A 17,945-nucleotide genomic window follows, 5' to 3' on the forward strand; every position below is an offset into this window, starting at 1 on the left:
GGGGAGCCCTGCCCGCCGCCGGGCTGAGCCGCCCCAGCCTGGGGGGGTTCGGGGGAACCTGCCGTGGCCCGGCAGCATCCTCCCCACCCACCGGCTCTCTCCAGGTGCCCCATAAACTTCTCGAGGGTTCTTTCTGCGTGCGGTGAGGTCACTGAACAGAGTTACCTCCAGAGCGTGCATTGTCTTGTGCTGCAAATGTGTTATTTTTGTCTGTGCTTGTTTTGTTCTTAATAATGAGTTTGTATTCCGAAATCAACACTAAATTCTCTTTTCTGACAGGTATCGTTTATTTCTCTTCCTTATCTCCATAGTAATATTTGCCCATCTTTCTGATGGGCATGAGGTACTACTTCAGTAGAAAAGTTATCCTGCACTATCTCGATTGTGCGCTGCACACGGACATGTCCGATATTGAGCAATATTACATGAAACCACCAGGTGAGTGTGAATTCCCCAGAGGGAGCCTTCCCCAGCCTGCTGGGGGAACATGGCTGCTCCCTGCTGCTGGCGCCTTTTCCTCCCGTCAGCAGCACTGAGCAAGCTCCAAAGTTGCCAGAAGGCATCTCCTTTTCAGCCATAGCAGGCACAAAGCCAGGCCTGGTTTTGGTTTGGGATTTTTTTTTCCTTTTTTTGTCCCCAACATGTATAGGTCACCCAAGGCAGCCTCCATACCCCCTCCCCAAATGCAGCACTGGGTGCTGTGGCCAGTCCAGGCACCTGGGTGTGTGCGCCTGGGGACACTGATGGTGGATGAAGCAGTTCTGTGCTGCTGGCTAGATCCACCCCAGCCCTTATTTCTTGAGCTCAGGGTTTCTTTGCTCCTTAGACTTGGTATTAGCTCTGAGAGCAGGAGGAGGGATAGATAAAAGCTTTTTTAGCCCATATGCATAGAGGAACTTGTTTCAGTTGCTGCCTCCATTTTTCCCATATTATTCGAGAACCTTCCTCAGTGCAAGTGTTTTAGAAGAAGCACAGATCAGGTATGTAAAGGGATGCTGCCTGGGTTGGACATCATACATGTTCATCCATTTGTTACATATATGCACGTAATTAAAATTCTAGCATCTAGCAGCAATATTTGTGTGTTAAGCTGTAAAAAGATCCCCTGGGTTAGGGTTCTTGCCATCTTCTCAGGGTACCTGCTCTGCTGTTTTTCCCTATGTCCGTGTTTCCGCTGTATCATTGTTGTTCCCCGGGTCTGACAGACCTCCCCCTGGGCAGGTAGGAAGTACCACAGCCACAAACTTGCCATTCCTTCCCTCCTAATGCACAATATTAGTATTTTTCTAAAATGATCTTCCTCCTGTAATAAAAACCCCCAAATACCTTAAATGTCGTTGCCTTAGATTTCGTTTCCCACCCTAGTGCATATCTTGCACAGATCTCATCCCACCTTGCACACAGGTTGTGTTTCATGTACAGTGATTGTTTTTGTAAACATTAAACATGTGACTTGTATTTAAAATATTCAGTCTTCATTAAAGGTGATGTCACAAGAATAAAGGGGCTTGTAGTGACCTCTGTAGAGAGGTTCAACAATGTGTTATGCTGGAGAAAGAAGCAGGGGATTCCAGCAGAATAAAAACATGTAATATGGAGTTAATAGGTATTTGAGCTGCGTCTCATTAATGCCTGGGACTCCTGTGTTCATGATTCAGGGCATGGATCAAAGTGCCTGTATTTGTAACACTTAGCATATATAGACAATAAAGGAAAGGAACTTGAAGAGTAAGGAATGCCCTTGATTTGTTAAAGGTCAGTAACCTGGTTCAGCTGTGTTGCCAATGTATCATTGAAATGTTAGCATTGCTTTTGTTTGGTACCTACAAGAGCTGATTTCAATTGTAGAGCAAGTGTGTGGGCTTTAATTTTTGACAGAATTTAATTGTGTGTAATTAGGCTTCTGCCATGCCATAAAAAGCAGATTTATGGATTGTTGGTGCTTGTTAAAGGTCCTTGATGATAGTGGTGTTAAGCAAGTCGGCTAGGGTTGTGATTAGACCAAAGAGGCTTTGGGGAATAAGAAGGATGTCTGCAGCTTGGGCTTGGCACCACCAGTGATGCCCAGTGCCTGTCCACATGCCATGCAGCTGCATGGTGCTGTTTGGTGGTGTAGCTGTGCATGAGGCATGAATTGCTCCTGTTTTCCCCCAAAATACAGCTAGTGGATTTCTTCCCTATCAGACAGCATTATAAATACAGGCACATTGGAAAAGCCCAAAGGTTTGTGTGCTTCTGAGGCTCTGTCTGAACATGTGCAACATTGGTGCTGCCCGTCCTGCCCAAAGGACAGAAAAATGACAATAAAGCAACTTCCAGCCCCAAGTCTGTCCTTCTTTTCTGGCTAATTTACAAATTAGCACACAGGGAGATACGATTGCAGTGGGAATGAGAAGGGCTCATTCTCCTGCATTTCACTCCAGCTTCTTAGCAAAAGCGTTGTCAGGGAGCTGCTAAGAAAGAAGTGGTCACAGCAAGGGTAGTCAGGAACAGGGTGGCAGGGAGACTGGAGATGGTCAGAGCTCATCTACACAAGCTAAAAAAACCCAATCTGATTCAAGTGCAGGTTGACATGGCTTTAGCTGGGAGCATGACCTTACTCCTTCTTTGGAGAAACCTTGTTTACCCTCTTTAAATATATGTAATTTTGCCACCATGAAAAGTAGGGGCTGGGAACCTTTGTGTGGTGGGTTTATGAATTCTTGCTTCTTAGGGTGACAAATGTAAAGGTAGAACCGGGACATGGTCACAAGGTCTTGCATCATGATGACATTGCTGAAGTTTCACTCTTGGCATCTGCGGTGCCCAGGCATGAAAAGCTGTTGTTTGCAGTGGACTTCTTGTGGAACCCGGGGTTAGGGTACTGTTGTGCAGGGCATCTACAGCAAACAGCCTCTAGCAGGGCAGGCATCTACAGCAGGGGAGTCATGTAGCTGTTAAAATGAGTCATTCTTGGTAGTTTTGACAAAGCATCCGTGAAAACTGTGGGTCAGTTTTAAAATGGAGCCAAAAGGACCTGGTCTGCAGTGAGATGCTGTAAGCACCCAGCTTAATGGTTACATTGAACAATCCCATGGGTTACATCATGTTATGGTTTTCCTTCTGCAGTGTTTCTGAACCACGCCTCCAAGTTAGTTATTGTTTTAAATTTCCTCCACTGGGTTTTCTATGAACTGAAAAGTATCTGCTGACAGTGATTTTGCTGAACAGCACTAGCCAACATTTAAATCTTTGTTTTCTCTTGCCCTCCTACACTTACACCAAGGGTCTGGCAGAACATTTGGGCCAGTGTTTAACTTTAAGCTCATATTCAGTGGGGTGACTTGAAATTGCTGTTGATTTGAAAGGAAATTGTGTTGAGTCCTGTGCTGGGGTCTTGAAACAGAAGGTTGAATAATTCAAACAGTCTCCTGAGCTCTTGATAAACTTGTGGATTTCATTTTAAAATAGCACTTACTGGGATTTGCCTTTTTTTTTTTTTTTTCCTCTCCTTTTTTCTTCTTCATAGGCTATGAAAAAAAACACTGGGGTGATTGCAAATAACAGATTTGGATAATGGGCTTAATTGTCATCCAGAGTAACTTCGGCTGTAGTAAATAAAATTTAAAAAAAGAAATTAATTTTAAAAAGAGCCCTGCCTCTTGCATTTCTATGCAAATAAGAGGAACACAGCTGGATTGTCTTTTATGGTTTTGAAGACTAATCAATTTTACAGTGTCTCTTCAGGCTTCTGTCCTGGTTGGTTACATTGTGTGTTTTTTGTAGTGGTTGGTGTGTTAGAGAAATTCTTGCAAGGCTGAGGTCTCTGCTGGAGGGCTGGTGGAAACCAAGATTTCAGTGCAGAAGTGCTGATCTCCAAAAAAGTGGTGGTTGGAAGCATTCCCTCTGGCAGCTGGCTGTCCTGGCAGGCTCTGCCTGGACATGGTGCCTGACCTGTCGTGGTCATGCACGTGTGTAGTGGTGGTGCAAAGATCTGGTGATGGTGGGAGCTGGCTTTTTCCAGTGGTTTGGGGCACCAATGATGAGTTGGTGGCTGCATTGCAGTGCCCAGTGCTGCAGGGCAGGGCAGGACAGACAGACAGCACAGACAGGCAACCTGCTGCAGGAGTTGCTGGAGTCCTGAGGGCATCTGCCTTGTGTAATGCAGCAGATGAAGCTGAAGTGGTTGCTGCAGGTGTCAGGTCACATTAAGCACACCGTGCTGGGAGCTGTGGTTCTTGGCAGTGGCTGCACAGCTGTGGCTCTCTCGCTTGGGTGGGTGCCTCTGGGTGCCTGTGCTGGGATGGGATGTGCATCTCTGCTTTCCTGCCTCTATCCAGGGGTCAACAGAGCCTTTTTGTCCCGCTGCCCTTTGGTCCATGGTATGTGAGGGTGAAGAGCCTTCACTGTTGTCCCAGCCTCCCTGGAGGACAGGGACTGCCCTAAGGAAGAGGGGCTACAGGGGGATGCTGCTCTTGGGCAGCACATTCCTCAGCTGACCCCAGAGGAGGGATGTCCTGCCCATCTTGGCAGAGGTTTTGGGATCACATCCTTCTTCCAGAAGGACACCAGTTGAGGTGGGGCCAGAGCAGGGTTGGTCTGATGCAAGAGGGACAGAGCTGACAGCAGAGGAGTTGAATGCAGGTGTTGGCAGGAAGGTGAGCAGCTGGATGTGAAGCCCTGTGGTTCCTGCTAACCCTACTGAGCCCTGGGGAGCCGCGGGGCGAGCAGCAGTGAGTTTTGGGCTGCAGAGAATATAAAGGGGCCGCCTTGGGAGGAGATTCTCGGGTTGGGAGGTGTGGTTGCTCTGCCATGCCCAGACCCTGCACAAGCTGAGTGGGTTTCTCCCCACTACAGAGCCCCAGGCAGAGGGGCTGCCCCGAAGCCCAGTTCTTCCACATTCAGGGTAATGCTCAAACTGCCAGATAAGCAGGAGAGCCACTACCCACTGATAACATTGTTTGGAAAGAATAGAGCAGCTCTTGCTTTGCAAAGAAAGGGCCAGGGAGAGAGCTCAGGGCTGCTGCTTCCAGGTGGAGGAATGTGTTTTTGGAGAGCCCTGCCCCAGGGCAGGGTGCCTGAGGGGCTGTTGGAATCCAAAGCATCCCTATCTCCAGCTTTTCTTGCTGGCTTAGGCAGAGTCCCAGCCTCTGAACCCCCAAGCTTGGCACAGGCCTCTCCTCACCAGCCAGGGCCTGGAGGAGCCCGGCTTGGGGCTCAGAGCTGGAAAACCCAGGGGAGAGGCTGTGGCCATGTCTCTACCTCAGGGCTTCCCAGCTCTGCTCCCCACCACTGCTGGGTGCTGGTCCTCGGGTGGTGGAGTGTCTGCCCTGTGAGCATTTCGGGTGCCAGCATCTCCCTGCAGTTGAAGGAGGGTTCCTCAAGGGGTGCGATCTGCACATCAAAGAGATGGCACCGATTGGGCTAAGAGACCTTTAATACACTTTATAGTGGGAAGGATTATGCTTGAAAGTGTTTTGAGACTGGCCCCCTGCTAGAGGGACGGTCAGGGGTGCTGCCTGGCAATTCCTGTTGTTGCTTTGTTGTGGGTTTCTACAGCTGAGTGGTGCTGGAGCTGCCTGGCTTGGCATTTCTCATATCCAGCTTGTTGGGAAGCAATATAAAAAAGAGCTCAAGTTTCCAAGTGTTAAAGATGGGCTTTGTCCAGCAATAGTAACAGACTGAAATGATCTTTTTATTTGTTGTTTGAATCCTGCAAAATGTCTTTAACATTGGGATTGCCTCTCCTGAAACCCACCTCTTCTGATGCTCCATGGCACGTGGTTGCCTTTTTCCTTTATGGAGCAGCTTCTGCACCTCATGCACTGCACCAGGGCCTTGCTGCAACAGGCTGGGCAGCTCTGCTCTGCTCAGCCCGCGTGGAGTCTGCAGGGTCTTGCTGCCACTCTAAAATATGTGTTTTGTAGAGTTTTTTTCCACTTCTGGGCAGTTCAGGTAGTGCAGAGTGGACAAGCAGTGCTGTCAGCCAAGGGCTGGCACATGGAAAAGCTGAAATGGTCTGATGAGTGGAGCAGTCTGTGGATTCAGGGCTGTGATGGGCAGGAGGCTGCAGTCTTCCTCCCTCCCCCCCCATTTATTTATTTCTGGAGCAGGAACATATGCACAAATCCATTCTTCAACGTGTGTATCCCTAAGACAAAAATAGCTCTCACTTCAGATCCATGATCTTTGGCATGGTCCCATGTGAAAATTAGATGAAAACAGATGTTAGAGTGAATTTTACAGAACAATGCAACCTGTTTTTTTCTTCTTGCATTCAAAACTACTCAGTAAAGGTAGTCCTTGATTGCCATGCCCATCAGTTAATGCAGCATTATTTAAGTTGTAGCCATGACTGGGTGGATACGATGCTTCTCAACATAAGGTCTGCCTGCAGGTACATCCAAGTGCTGTTCATGAATCTTCATTACAGGCAGTAATAAGTTGTGTACATCAAAGATCAGCAGTTTTTGTAGGCACAGTTAACTTCTCAAGACCACCAAACACAACAGGACTTACGAACATTAAGAGGGCATGAGCCGCAGATGTCCTGGGCTTTTTTCTGGCTTTGAGTACGTTTTCTTTAAAGTGTTCTTCTGATGTTGGATGTTTCTGGCATGGTTGTGTGCAATTTTTCACAACTGGCATAGTGAATAAACCTAAAAAGGACTGCAGAATTTTCTCCACAAGTTTAAATGCAAATTAGCTAATCATACAAGGGGTTTTCAGTGGCTCTTCTTCCTTCTCTCACTCAGGAATGGCCAAGATTTAAAGCATTCACCCAAAAGCTGGTTTCAGGTTAAGATTTTCTTAATAGCCTAAATTTAGGCTTCATGTCAGGTATCTTATTAGTGGCAAGTACAAAGCTTTGAGCCCATCTTGATGCTAAATTTTGGATGTGGGAACATGAACTGAAAAAACGTACTCTCAAATTCTTATTTAGGATTATATGTAGCCTCTTAGGATTATTCTGGAGTGTCTGTGGACAGGTTGATTCCTCCCAGTGTGTGACCAGGTCCCCAGTACTTTAGGAGTTACTGGTTGGTATTGCTCTTTATCTTAAGTCCTGTAAAGATGTTGAAAAAGCAGTTTTTAACAGAGAAACCTAGATGCATGGCCTGGTTTTCAAGGAGATTGTCCATTCAAAACATCTCCAAATTTCAGAGCAGGTTTTTGAAAATCATGTGTTCCTTCTGTAGGCTCACATCTTTTTCATCAGGCAGGTTTTATTTAATTATCCAGGATGAGAACAGCTGACAGGGTTTGGGGTGGCCGTGAGCCCCCTGTGGGCTCTGGGAGCTGCTGGCATTGTTTGTGGGCATATTGCAGAGCTCACACGACCCTTTTGGTAATGCAGTGCTGGGATCTGTTGCAAATAATCCTGTGTTTGATGCTGCTCCCTTCCAGACTAAAGCAAAAAGAGACTTCCCAGGGTGTTTCGCTGGTATCCGGTTCTGCAAGGGGTTGAGGGATGTATGGGCTTTGTTGGTGCTCTCTGCAGCAGCAAAACAAGGAGCTTCAAAGTGTATTTTTAGATTATTTTTTTCCCTTGTATTTTTTCCCCCCTGTAGGAAGCTGATGAATTGGGGCTTTTTCCTGACAGGTGGCTAATGAAAGCAGCCTTAGAGGGAATCTAGAGGTAGTAGATGTGTCTTGCCTCATTTCTATTCACAAATCTTTTACATGTAACCAAGTAATAGTTTTTTGGGTGGCTTTTGTTTTGTTTTGGGGTTTGTTGTTTGTTTGTTTGTTTTTGTGTTTTTTTTTGCCAAGGGTGAAGTGAAATTACCAAGAAACCTCATGCCTTTTATTAAGGGTGCATCAGAAATTAATTTGTAGTGGTGAGTTTAGAGCCACATACAAGCTGTGGTATCTGTTACAGATGGCTTTGAGCCATCCTTTTAAGTCATCTGTTGACCCGTTGGACCCCAGCAATCAATTAACTATTTATGAGAGCATATACAGTATCTTTTATTGTCTTCTTTAACTGTTCAATGAGTGTTTCTTTCAAGAATTGGTAATGTTATTTCTTACATAGTAATTCTAAAATGTAGACCTAGGACTCCCACCGGTTAGTGCCAGTTTTCTGCTTTAAAATGGCATTCTGTGAGTGAGAGGAGACTTTTCAAAATAGAATCATAGAATGGTTTGGGTTGGAAGGGGCCTTAAAGATCATCTAGTTCCAACCCCTCTGCATGGGCAGGGATATAGGTAACAGGAAACATGTATTACAGGTGGTTTTTTAAGTGGCTACATGAGATACTGCTATTTAAGATTGGATTTGCAACAGTGTAAACACTAATAGAAAAATGCAACACATGTACTGCCTGAAATGATAGATTGTGAGGAGTATTTGTCACTTAAAATTCATGTGCTGCTTGTAAGATTCTCCAAGTTGCAAAACTGAAAACCAGAGGTCTTAAGAGAAAATTATTTTTCAAGTCAGGAACAGGAAAATAAAAAGGACAGTAGTTTTGATTCAAATTAAGCTAGTTTACTACTCCCTCTCTGCTTTCTCACTAAGAAGAAGCAAAAATATCTGTTTAGTGGTGAATTTAACACTTTTTTCAGCCTAAACCAAGATCTTTGCTTCTGTTACAGGCTTCCTTAAGAAGCAAAGGTGAGAACCAAGTATATATTTTAAAAATGCTGGTTATGATAGAGCCATGATACACTGACTGTTGGTGACCTCCCAGGCAGGTCCCTTTGTTCCCCTTGGCAGGCTCTACTGAATCTCTACTGAGCCAGCGCTGGGACCACCTGGATCCCAGACCCTGTGTAAGTTATGGATTTAGGCATTTTATGCCAGTGTCTTAGTTGAAGAGGTGTTGTCAAGGGGGACCATCTCCAAAGTCCTGGCAGTTGGGACACTCTGTGATCCCAGGGAGGACCAGGCTGTGCACAGGTATCTTGGCCAGCAGAATTGGGGGATGAGCCATGCACAGGATTGGTGCCAGCCTGGATTTCCTCTGCACTTTCCTTCCCAGCTGAAGATCTTTGGTGAATTCAGGACAAATGTGTAGATTGTTTTGTATTGAGAAAACCTGCATTCTAAAGTAAACTGCTTGCCTAGATTTATCCTCAGTCACCAGTAATTGCTATACAAGCTGCTCCCACTCTCTCTTGCTGATGTGCTTGAATCCTGACTTGGAAACAGGCATCAGAGATGCAAGTTTATTTGCTTTGTACAGTTGCAGCTCTTGGTCTCTGTGCTGACACTGCTAATTGAAATGGGTGTGATGGACCAGCTGTCCAGCCATGAATGGCTTCTCAGTGCACCTCACATACAGCACTTGTTTCACAGCTATCAGATAATAACATCTACTATTGAGAACCAATAGTGCTTCCTTGAATTTAATTTTTTTTCTTTTTTTTCTCCTCTTCCTTCCCCTGCCACAGCAGTTCTTTATCCCACTTTTGCAGTCATGTGTCAAACTGCAATATTTGCATTTTTTTATCATTCAAATTCTGTTTGGCTCTCTTGTCCATCCTTGTGTTGAATTCTCTGGGGGGTTGGTCTGGTCTGGTTCTGGCTTCATTCATCACTTCTGGCGTCTCTCAAGAGTGATGGTTCCACACCCAGCATCCTCTTTGTATCTCTCTGATCTTCCCCTTCCTCTCATTATGCTTTAAAATGTATATCCCTTTGCTTAATTTCATTCTATAAGTGCTTCTTCATTTCTTGTTGAGGTATTTTGCATGGTGGGTGCAAGTATTTGTTTTTGTTGGTAGAATATCCAGAAAAATGAAGATGAGAAAATAAATAGAAGTCAGCAGCACGAGGATATTGTGTCTGCTAAGCTGCAAACAGAGTGTGTCAGTGCACAAACCCACATGTCAGTGATGGTGGGGGAGAACATTCTGCCTAAAGGCAAATGAGCTGCCAACAACACAAATTCTTACACCTTCTTTGGAACATCTGACCTGCATCACTCCCGGATGGATCTGGGCATGGCCCCTATTGATCTTTTCTGATACTATTTTTTTCCCCTCTATAAACCCCACTATTTCCATTTTAATACGGTACATAAAAATCATTAGTACAGCCAGAATACAAAAAAAAAAATAATTTGCTGAGATCAGGGCTTTTAATTCTTTTTTTGGAGGTGCCAAATCTGTTCGCCCTTCCTGGAACTAGATGACAGCATCAGAAACATGGTGTAACACTTGTAGTGGGAATCCAGGGGAGACCTAAATCTGTAGTCTTTCCATTTCAAATAATGTTAAATAGTAAGGAGAACTGCAAGGAGAAGCTTTTGAGAATAGTCTGGTTTGGAGCACCTGCAGTTTGTTAGCAGTGGGCAGTTGTGGATGATGGTTGGTTAGAGGCAGAGCAACCAAAGCATGGCAGATACCGTGCTGCTGGCTGCTGAACAGTCCTGGGTGTCTTGGTAAGGTCCTTGTTATTGGAATTACATCCATGGGGCTTGGTACAAAAGAGAGAAAACAAGGAGTGGAAAGTTACCATATGAAGGGGATTGCTAATAAGAGTTGTTTGGGTTTTTTTTAAATCCAAACTCTTTAAAAGGGGTATTTGTAAAACACTTTTTCAAGCTTTTGCAGCCTGTAAAGTCAACTAGATTCACTTAATGGCTATGAAAATATACATCTGGTGTGATTTCAGAACCTGCAAGTGTTCAGAGGATAACAGTGATTGTCATTTGGGAATAAGCCATCATCAGCTTTTACAGGGCTTTTTTAAAGCCATGAGTAGTCTGGAAAGCATCAAAGCATCTGTGAGGATTCTTGAGAAGTGGAAATGTTTTTCATGGATAACTCAAACAGCTAAAGAGGATTTCAGTTTAATTAAGAACAAAGAAACAAAACAACAACGAAATAAAACCACAACCCCCCTTCATTCACTGAAATAACTCTGGGGCAGTTTAGCTTAAATATTCATATTTGTATTTTGCTTTAACTTAATCATGGGCTTAAGTCCTTTGTCACTGGGAGTTGGGCATATGCTTAGGGGCATCCTTCAGTATGGGTCCAGGTGCTCTTTTGATCTTTACAGAAGAACTGTGACATAAGTGAGGTCCATTTGATGAGGTGATTTGATGGAGACAACCTTGGGTTTGCTGTGTGTGAGCTACCAGCTGCCTGCAAGAGGGATTTACGATGTTTTAGGGAAAACTGGTGCATTGGAAGGAGGAGTTGGTTTAGCTGTGAATTTTACTCTTGGTTATTTTTCATTCTGCCCGGTCTTGATGCCTAGTATGGGGATTTTGTGTTATTTACTGATGGCATTTGTAGTTGGGAAAATCCACCTGATCCTCAAAATACTGCATTTCCACCCAAATTTGTGTGGGTTTGCATCTCTTCTGGCTGTGGTTGCTGTAGGTGCTTTTTCCATTTATAAATTGATCCTCTTTCAGTGGGTCCCCTGTAAATGAGTGAGCCACGGGTTGATGATACATGGCATGAAAGTATCTGCTTTCACAAGCCCTCAGTACACAGCCCTTCATTTGCCAAGTGTCTCCCCAACAGAGTGAGACATGGCCTCTCATCTCCTCACTTCATTGATTTATTTTGCCAATCTCTTTCAAATCCTTGGCTCTCATGACTGGCATCAAGGATCAAAGGAATCAAACTCCTATGGATGTAGGAAGCAAGATGTTGAGAGATGGTCATCACAGGAGATCTGGGAATAACTGGATTAGGTTTTTGTAGTGATTTTTTTTGGCCTTACTGGTCTGGCATGGTAGTCTGAACACATAGCAAAGTTATTGGGTTTTTTTTTTCCTTTTTTAATTTTAGAGATGTAGAGATTTACACACGTAATTTTCGTTTTCCGTTCATGCATCATCCACAACAGTTCCATTGTCTGTACCCGACAGATGTTCATGTATTTATGGATGTGAATTTTCTTTTGCTGCCCCATTAAATAAATGTGCTAGTTTCAGTCTGGAGTAGTAGAATTAAGTAGAATTACACCCAAGGCGTATTGGCCTGGTGGTACTGGAAGAGAGACATAAGCACATTGTTTTTTAACAACTGGGAGGTGTTTCCTCAGTGCTCTGGCTTTGCATGGGGCATTACTAGTTAAAAGTGGAAGTGATGTGAGGTGCTGAAGGCTCTCACTCCTTCTGAGGTCTTGGTGGGGTCTGCAGCGTGGTGGGTGGAAGAGGACAGCACTGAGGCTTCATAGAGGACTTTTGTTTTCATTACTTACATGACAGAAGGAAGTGAAGTCTCACCCAAGTTGTTGCCACGTTCACCCTCCTTGCTGTACGGAGCTCCAGCAGAGCTGGGGAGAAGTCTTTTATGTTGGCAAAAATGTGTGGGACACACCGGAGCAACCTTACGCTAGGGTAGTTGAGTTAGGTATAAATATAACAGCCCTTCAGGGATTAAATATTCACAGTAAATCTAGAAAAATAAGTGGTCTTCAGGTGAAAAAGGCATTCAGTCACAGTGGGAGCCTGTGGTGGGATGGCCGTGGGGTCAGTTTCCTCCACTGGTTTCTTCTGCTGGAAGAAAGCCTGTGTTTATTTTCAAGGAGAGACCACCCATTGCAGTGGTGTCCCTGGGAGTCCTGGCTGTCACAACAGCCCCAGAAGAGCTGTAGACCCCCAGACACCATCACAGGAGGGGCTCAGCATCTCCTGCGGCCAGGCATTACAAGCACAGTAGGATGGGGATGCAGACCCCCCTCTCCTGTTTCTGCCTGACCACCTACCATGTCAGCTGGATGAGGGTTGGGTTGGAGGTGTGGGATCGTGCAGATACCAGCAGGTTTCCCACACCCTGCCTTTTCAGAAGAGGATGGGCTGCTTGGTATGTTGTAGAGGAAGAGTCATTGCTGGAGGGAGGCCTCCCATGTTCAAATGTGATGGTGGTGTTAAAAGCACCTAGGGAACGCTAAGAAGGTTTGTTTGAGTGAGGTTTGCTAGTTATTCATTTATGTGTATGGGTCAGGAGTTGCATTTGCTGCAAACTGAAGCATGAGTCTTGTCACTGCCTCTGGCCTTGGATGTTGGAAGTGTGTGGCAGACACTCCTTCCAAGGAAAGGCCTTGTTCCTTGGTGTGCTGCAGGTGGAAATTGCTCTCTTATTTTTAATTTTTTTTTTTTTCCACCACCTTCCATGCCAGGTTGAGCATCTCCCCAGAAATGTGGTGCCACCTTGATGGCAGCAGGGCAGAGACTGCAGGGTTGGTAATTGACCAAAGCCAGTTTCTCTTTATCAGCTTAATTATCATTTCAGTTTGCCTTTTACTTAGTCATCTACTCCTTACCCTGAGGTTAGGGGAACAGGTTTGACCCTCTGGTTGGGGAGCTCATACTAATGGGTCAGAAAGGATGGGTCTTGATGAGAAGCACCCAAAGAAGTGCCCTTCGTGAGTGGCTGGGGAGCACAGAGGCAGTGAGCTGTGCTTCAGTGTCACCCCACTCCTTGCCTCCCAAGCTCTTCCCAATCCATTGTAATGGATATCCCATCTCTGGGAAGTGTGTGTTTGTGCACAGGCACCATCATTTCAACCTGCTGTGCTAGAAATAAGAAAAATATTTCATGTCTGTGATAGGCTGAAGATCAAACCATGTGCCGACTGACTTCAGCCTGTAGTTTGTACCAAAGCTGTGCTCTGAACCTTTGCTTTTCCCCCTCGCGCTCCCTCTACTTTGAGTAGTGAATTCCTCACTGTGGTTTCAGAGAACATATAACTCCTTATGATTTGCTGTTTCACTCCTGTAGATTATTAATACAATGGGAAGTTAGAGGTCAGGCAGGTTTGAGTCATTGTGTTAGCAAGAAGGTAGGATTCTTGTGAAACTCAGGTCATCTGCAAAAAGAAAGGCTTTGAGTGGAGCAGAGTTGCATTTGTCATGAATTTTAGGAGGGATCATGGTAGCTGCTTTTGCCTGTGCAGCATTTGGTGGAATGCAGCCTTATCCCTCAGTTCCTCAGCTCTCACAGGAAGGAGAGCTGAGGAGATGCCCTGAGGTCTGAGACTTTTCTGGTCACTGTTCTGCACTATAAATGTTGCTCACTGCTACTTGGCATTATTCCTCATCAGCTGCTGTGGTAGCAAAGTCCTCATTCAGAGGCTTTTGAGGACCACAGGGACGTGCTGAACGGGAGGGGAAGGATGCATGGGCTGGGGAGCCCATGTTCAGAACCACTGAAACATGCAATACAGCATGTTTGGGCTGAATATATGCATCCTTTACGTGACCTGCAATTTAGTGTTGTGGCATTGCTCTTTTCTGTTGCTTCTCTGCCTTACAGCCCTAGATTTGAGTCAGCATCTGCACTAGCATTTGGAGAGCCCCAACCCATGCATTTGGATTATACACTTTAAATGCATTCAGTTATCTGCCAGAGGTGACCTATTCCCAGATCTACTGTCTTTGGTGCCCCTAAAAATAACGTGAGCAATGTAGTCCTGTTCTGGGATGTTTTGGGGTTTCTTGTCTGTCGTGTTTTAAACATCCAAATATTTTTAGTCCTCTTTTCACTATAGGTGATCTGGCTGCAAGGTGGGGGAGCACCTCTCGGCCTTGTTTTTGACTCTGACTTAAAGAGCTTGCACACATAGATGGGTTGTTCTCTCCTAACACATCATTGTGCCATACCTTAAGTTTGAACCTGCACCTTGGGTGCAATTCCTCTTGCCTTCCTTATTCCTGGCTAAAGCAGCTGTTTGCAGTGAGCTGTGTAGGCTTTTGCTGTGGTTGTTTGCAGAAGAGGGGTTCTCCCAGAGGGTGACTCAGGTTGTTGACCCTGATTAGGAAAGCATAAACCTCCTTGGAAGTCCTTGTAGAGCTCAGAATTGCAATTACTATTTAACCTGAAGTAAATGTAACGTTAGGTTCTCCCACTGCTGTGAAGCATTTGGTGCAATACTTGTGTAGATACAGGCACTTCTGTTGAACTAAAGGCAGTCTTGGCTAAATTTAGACCAGACAAGCAATGATGAATGTTGAAAATTAGACCAGATCTATCCATTTTCACTGTGTGATTTATGGCTAGGCCAACTGCTAAGCTAAAGCAGTCATTTGATTATCACTGCTCGGTGCCTTTTTACAGTAATGCAGATGAAGTAAAAGTCATCCAGCAAATAATGAATTCTAGAACGTCCAATAATTGTAGATACTTCCATTTTTTTCAGTATTTGGAAGTGGAAAGTGCTGTAATTTAAGTTCAGTACCTTTCTGAAAGCAATAAAACCATATAGTGGAAGAGTGATGTAGAAGATGGAGCCCAAACCTTAACAATGTCCTTTTAAGGAGCTGGCTTAAAACACAACCAGCAACAAGTTTTGTCTTCTAAACTAATTTCAGTAACAAGAAGGTAATTGACCTATCAGTCTTCTGAGTGTTTTATGTGAAGATACAGGCTGGCAGGGCTGGCAGAAAGGTTTGATTTCTTTTTTCATTTAAACTTCTAACTAAAAAACAGTCTAAACTCTGAAGCATTGATTTACTTAAGGTCTGAGTGTGCAATTGATGGGCTTAGTGCGGATTCTGGATGCATAGGGAACATCTACTCTGAAAATACTTTAAATACTTTTTTCTGGCTTAGTCTGTTTGTGCAGACCAGTCTGTTCTGCTGATCCAGCACCACTGAGCTGGGACTCACCATCCAGTTAGTCCTGAGGACAATGCAGGGCCAAAATCGCGTATTCTAGTCTTTATCCGCTCCTTTAAGCTATTTAATTCTTTGCTTATTGATGACAATTGCTCACATGCACAAACCACAGACAATGCCTGGTTTCTCAAACTGTGCTTTCTCTTGATGACCCAGCAGGTAGACCCCAGTCTCTAGCTCGGTGGTTTTGTCTCTCCATTCTCAGTGTCAATAGTGGGGAGCAGAGCGCTGGACCAGGCTAAACATGCCCTGAAAACCAGGGACTTCTAATCCCCCGTAACTGCTTCTGCAGCTTTTTCTTGAACTGTTGTAATACATTGGCTTTGCTACCGTCTTTGCTTTTCAAGGTGCATCACGGCCAGCAAAAAGAGCCAGATACTAGATTTTGAAGTCCTGCTGATGCAGTTCTTAATATAACAGCCTCTGAAATGTGCTGGAAGGACTGTCTTTACCCTGTCTGCAGCATCGCCTGGATTTCTCGCTGTCTCATCAAAAGCCTGTTCCTGAGATATGCCAAACACTTCCTAGGGCTTCACTGAGCTCCCACAGTGTTGTCACACATGGTGACACTCTGGGCCCTGTGGGACTGAAGCTGGTTTGAAAATACCAACCTGTGAAGTGCTGATATGGGGTTTGGCCACTAACAACTTGTGTTGATCCAGATGTTCAGGTTGAGGCCTCCTGAAGCTTTAGAGGAGTGGGGTGCATGGTCAGGAGCTGTGACATAGGTGGTTTGGAGGAACCAAGTGAGGTTTAAAGTAAAGGTTTGAAGCAGATTAGGAATGTCTGCTGGGTTACATCTCTAGCAGTGACACAGGAGATGCTGTTTAGGACTGAACCCTCCAACTTTCTGAAGTCCATTTGCTACAGAATGTTTTCTCCTTTAAATGTTAGAGTGAAAGTGACATACAGCTAGCTGTCACCATCCTACGGTTTTTCATAGAATCATAGAATGGTTTCAGTTGGAATGGACCTTCAAGGTCATCTAGTTCCAACCCCCCTGCCATGGGCAGGGACACCCCCCCACCAGATCAGGTTGCTCAAAGCCCCATCCAACCTGCCCTTGAACACTTCTCAGGGATGGAGCAACCACAGCTTCTCTGGGCAACCTGTTCCAGTGTCTCACCACCCCCACAGTAAAGAATTTATTCTATATCTAGCCTAAATCTACTTCCTTTCAGCTTGAAACCATTACCCTTGATCCTACCACAACATGCCTCTACAATAAGTCCCTCCCAAGCTTTCCTGCAGCCCCTCCAGGTACTAAGGTCTCCCTGGAGCCTTCTTTTCTCTATGATGAACAAGGGGCTTTCAATGGGCGTTGATACCTGAGAACAAAATACCTGTGATAAAGTAGCTGGGTGCTCTTGAGGATGGACCAGCTTCTTTGGAACGTGTGGGGCAGGCATTGATGGGAGTCAGCCCTCATGCTGTTACTCTAAATTGCAACCCCACCGCCCTTTCCATCCCCAGGGGAAGGGAAAGCTGGGCTGCAGCAAAACCTCCTGGTGGGATCAGCACCTGTGCCGTGTCTGTGGCTGCTCCAGCTTTATCAGCAGTGGCACCTTACAGTATATATCAGTATGAACCCATATATGTTTTGGATTTGCACAGATGTTTAGCCTGCTGTTGCCTGCAGTCCAAAACCTCCTCATCCCCCATGTCTGTTTATATTTAGGTTTATCAGCTGCAGAGGCCACCTCCAAATTCCTATCGTCTGGGGCAGTTAGAGAGCTGTTGCTGTTGGGGGTTTTGGTCATGGTGTTTCTGGTAGCAAATGTGTGGCACAGCACTGTGGCAGGTCGGGTGCTGGATGTCACTGTCATCCCCTGATCCCCTGCTGGTTGCAGCTCTGGAGGCTTTGCCTGATTTTAGGGGTGGTTACAGGTAGCTTTGACCCTCGGTAACAACAACGGAGATGATAGGTAGCAAGGATGGAAGGGAAGGTAGATGGAGAAGTAGCTGAGCTTGGGACCAAATCATCCATCTGTTTTCATGCTGTGTTGGTGATCTCATCACCTGCTGCCCAGATGCCCCATGAATCAAGAGGTGTCACCCACCCAGCTTATAAATGCACTGCCCTGTGGTCTTCCAGCAGGGAATAATTTATAACAGGGCAATGAATCCTGCCCTGGCAGGCTGTGTGAAGTTATTTATGGGAAGGAAGAGGTCCCACAGCATTTCTAATTTCATGCATGAATAGTTCTTGTGTGCCCCTGACATTTTTTGCTCCCTCATGCCTGGGTTTTGTCTGGTGTAGAGGGATGCTCATGCTTGACAAGAGTGGTGGAGTCAGGGTCTCTTACATCTCACCTGGCTTCCGTGGCTATAAACTCTGCTGAAATGACATTATTTTATAGAAACCCTCCAGGAAT

At 45.3% G+C, this 17,945-nt stretch overlaps 1 protein-coding gene across 1 annotated transcript in view; it reads left to right on the forward strand.

Annotated features, from left to right (window-relative positions):
* NAT8L (N-acetyltransferase 8-like (GCN5-related, putative)) overlaps nt 1-17,945 on the forward strand; it is a 27,855-nt gene that overhangs the window by 1,378 nt on the left and 8,532 nt on the right. Inside the window, 1 exon segment of the mRNA XM_010000243.1 lies at nt 280-438. Within this exon segment, the coding sequence (XP_009998545.1) occupies nt 280-438 (159 nt within the window).

Source organism: Chaetura pelagica, unplaced genomic scaffold (genome assembly GCF_000747805.2).
Source record: "Chaetura pelagica isolate M959 unplaced genomic scaffold, ChaPel_1.0 scaffold116, whole genome shotgun sequence".
In the NCBI taxonomy this organism is placed as follows: Eukaryota; Metazoa; Chordata; class Aves; order Apodiformes; family Apodidae; genus Chaetura; species Chaetura pelagica.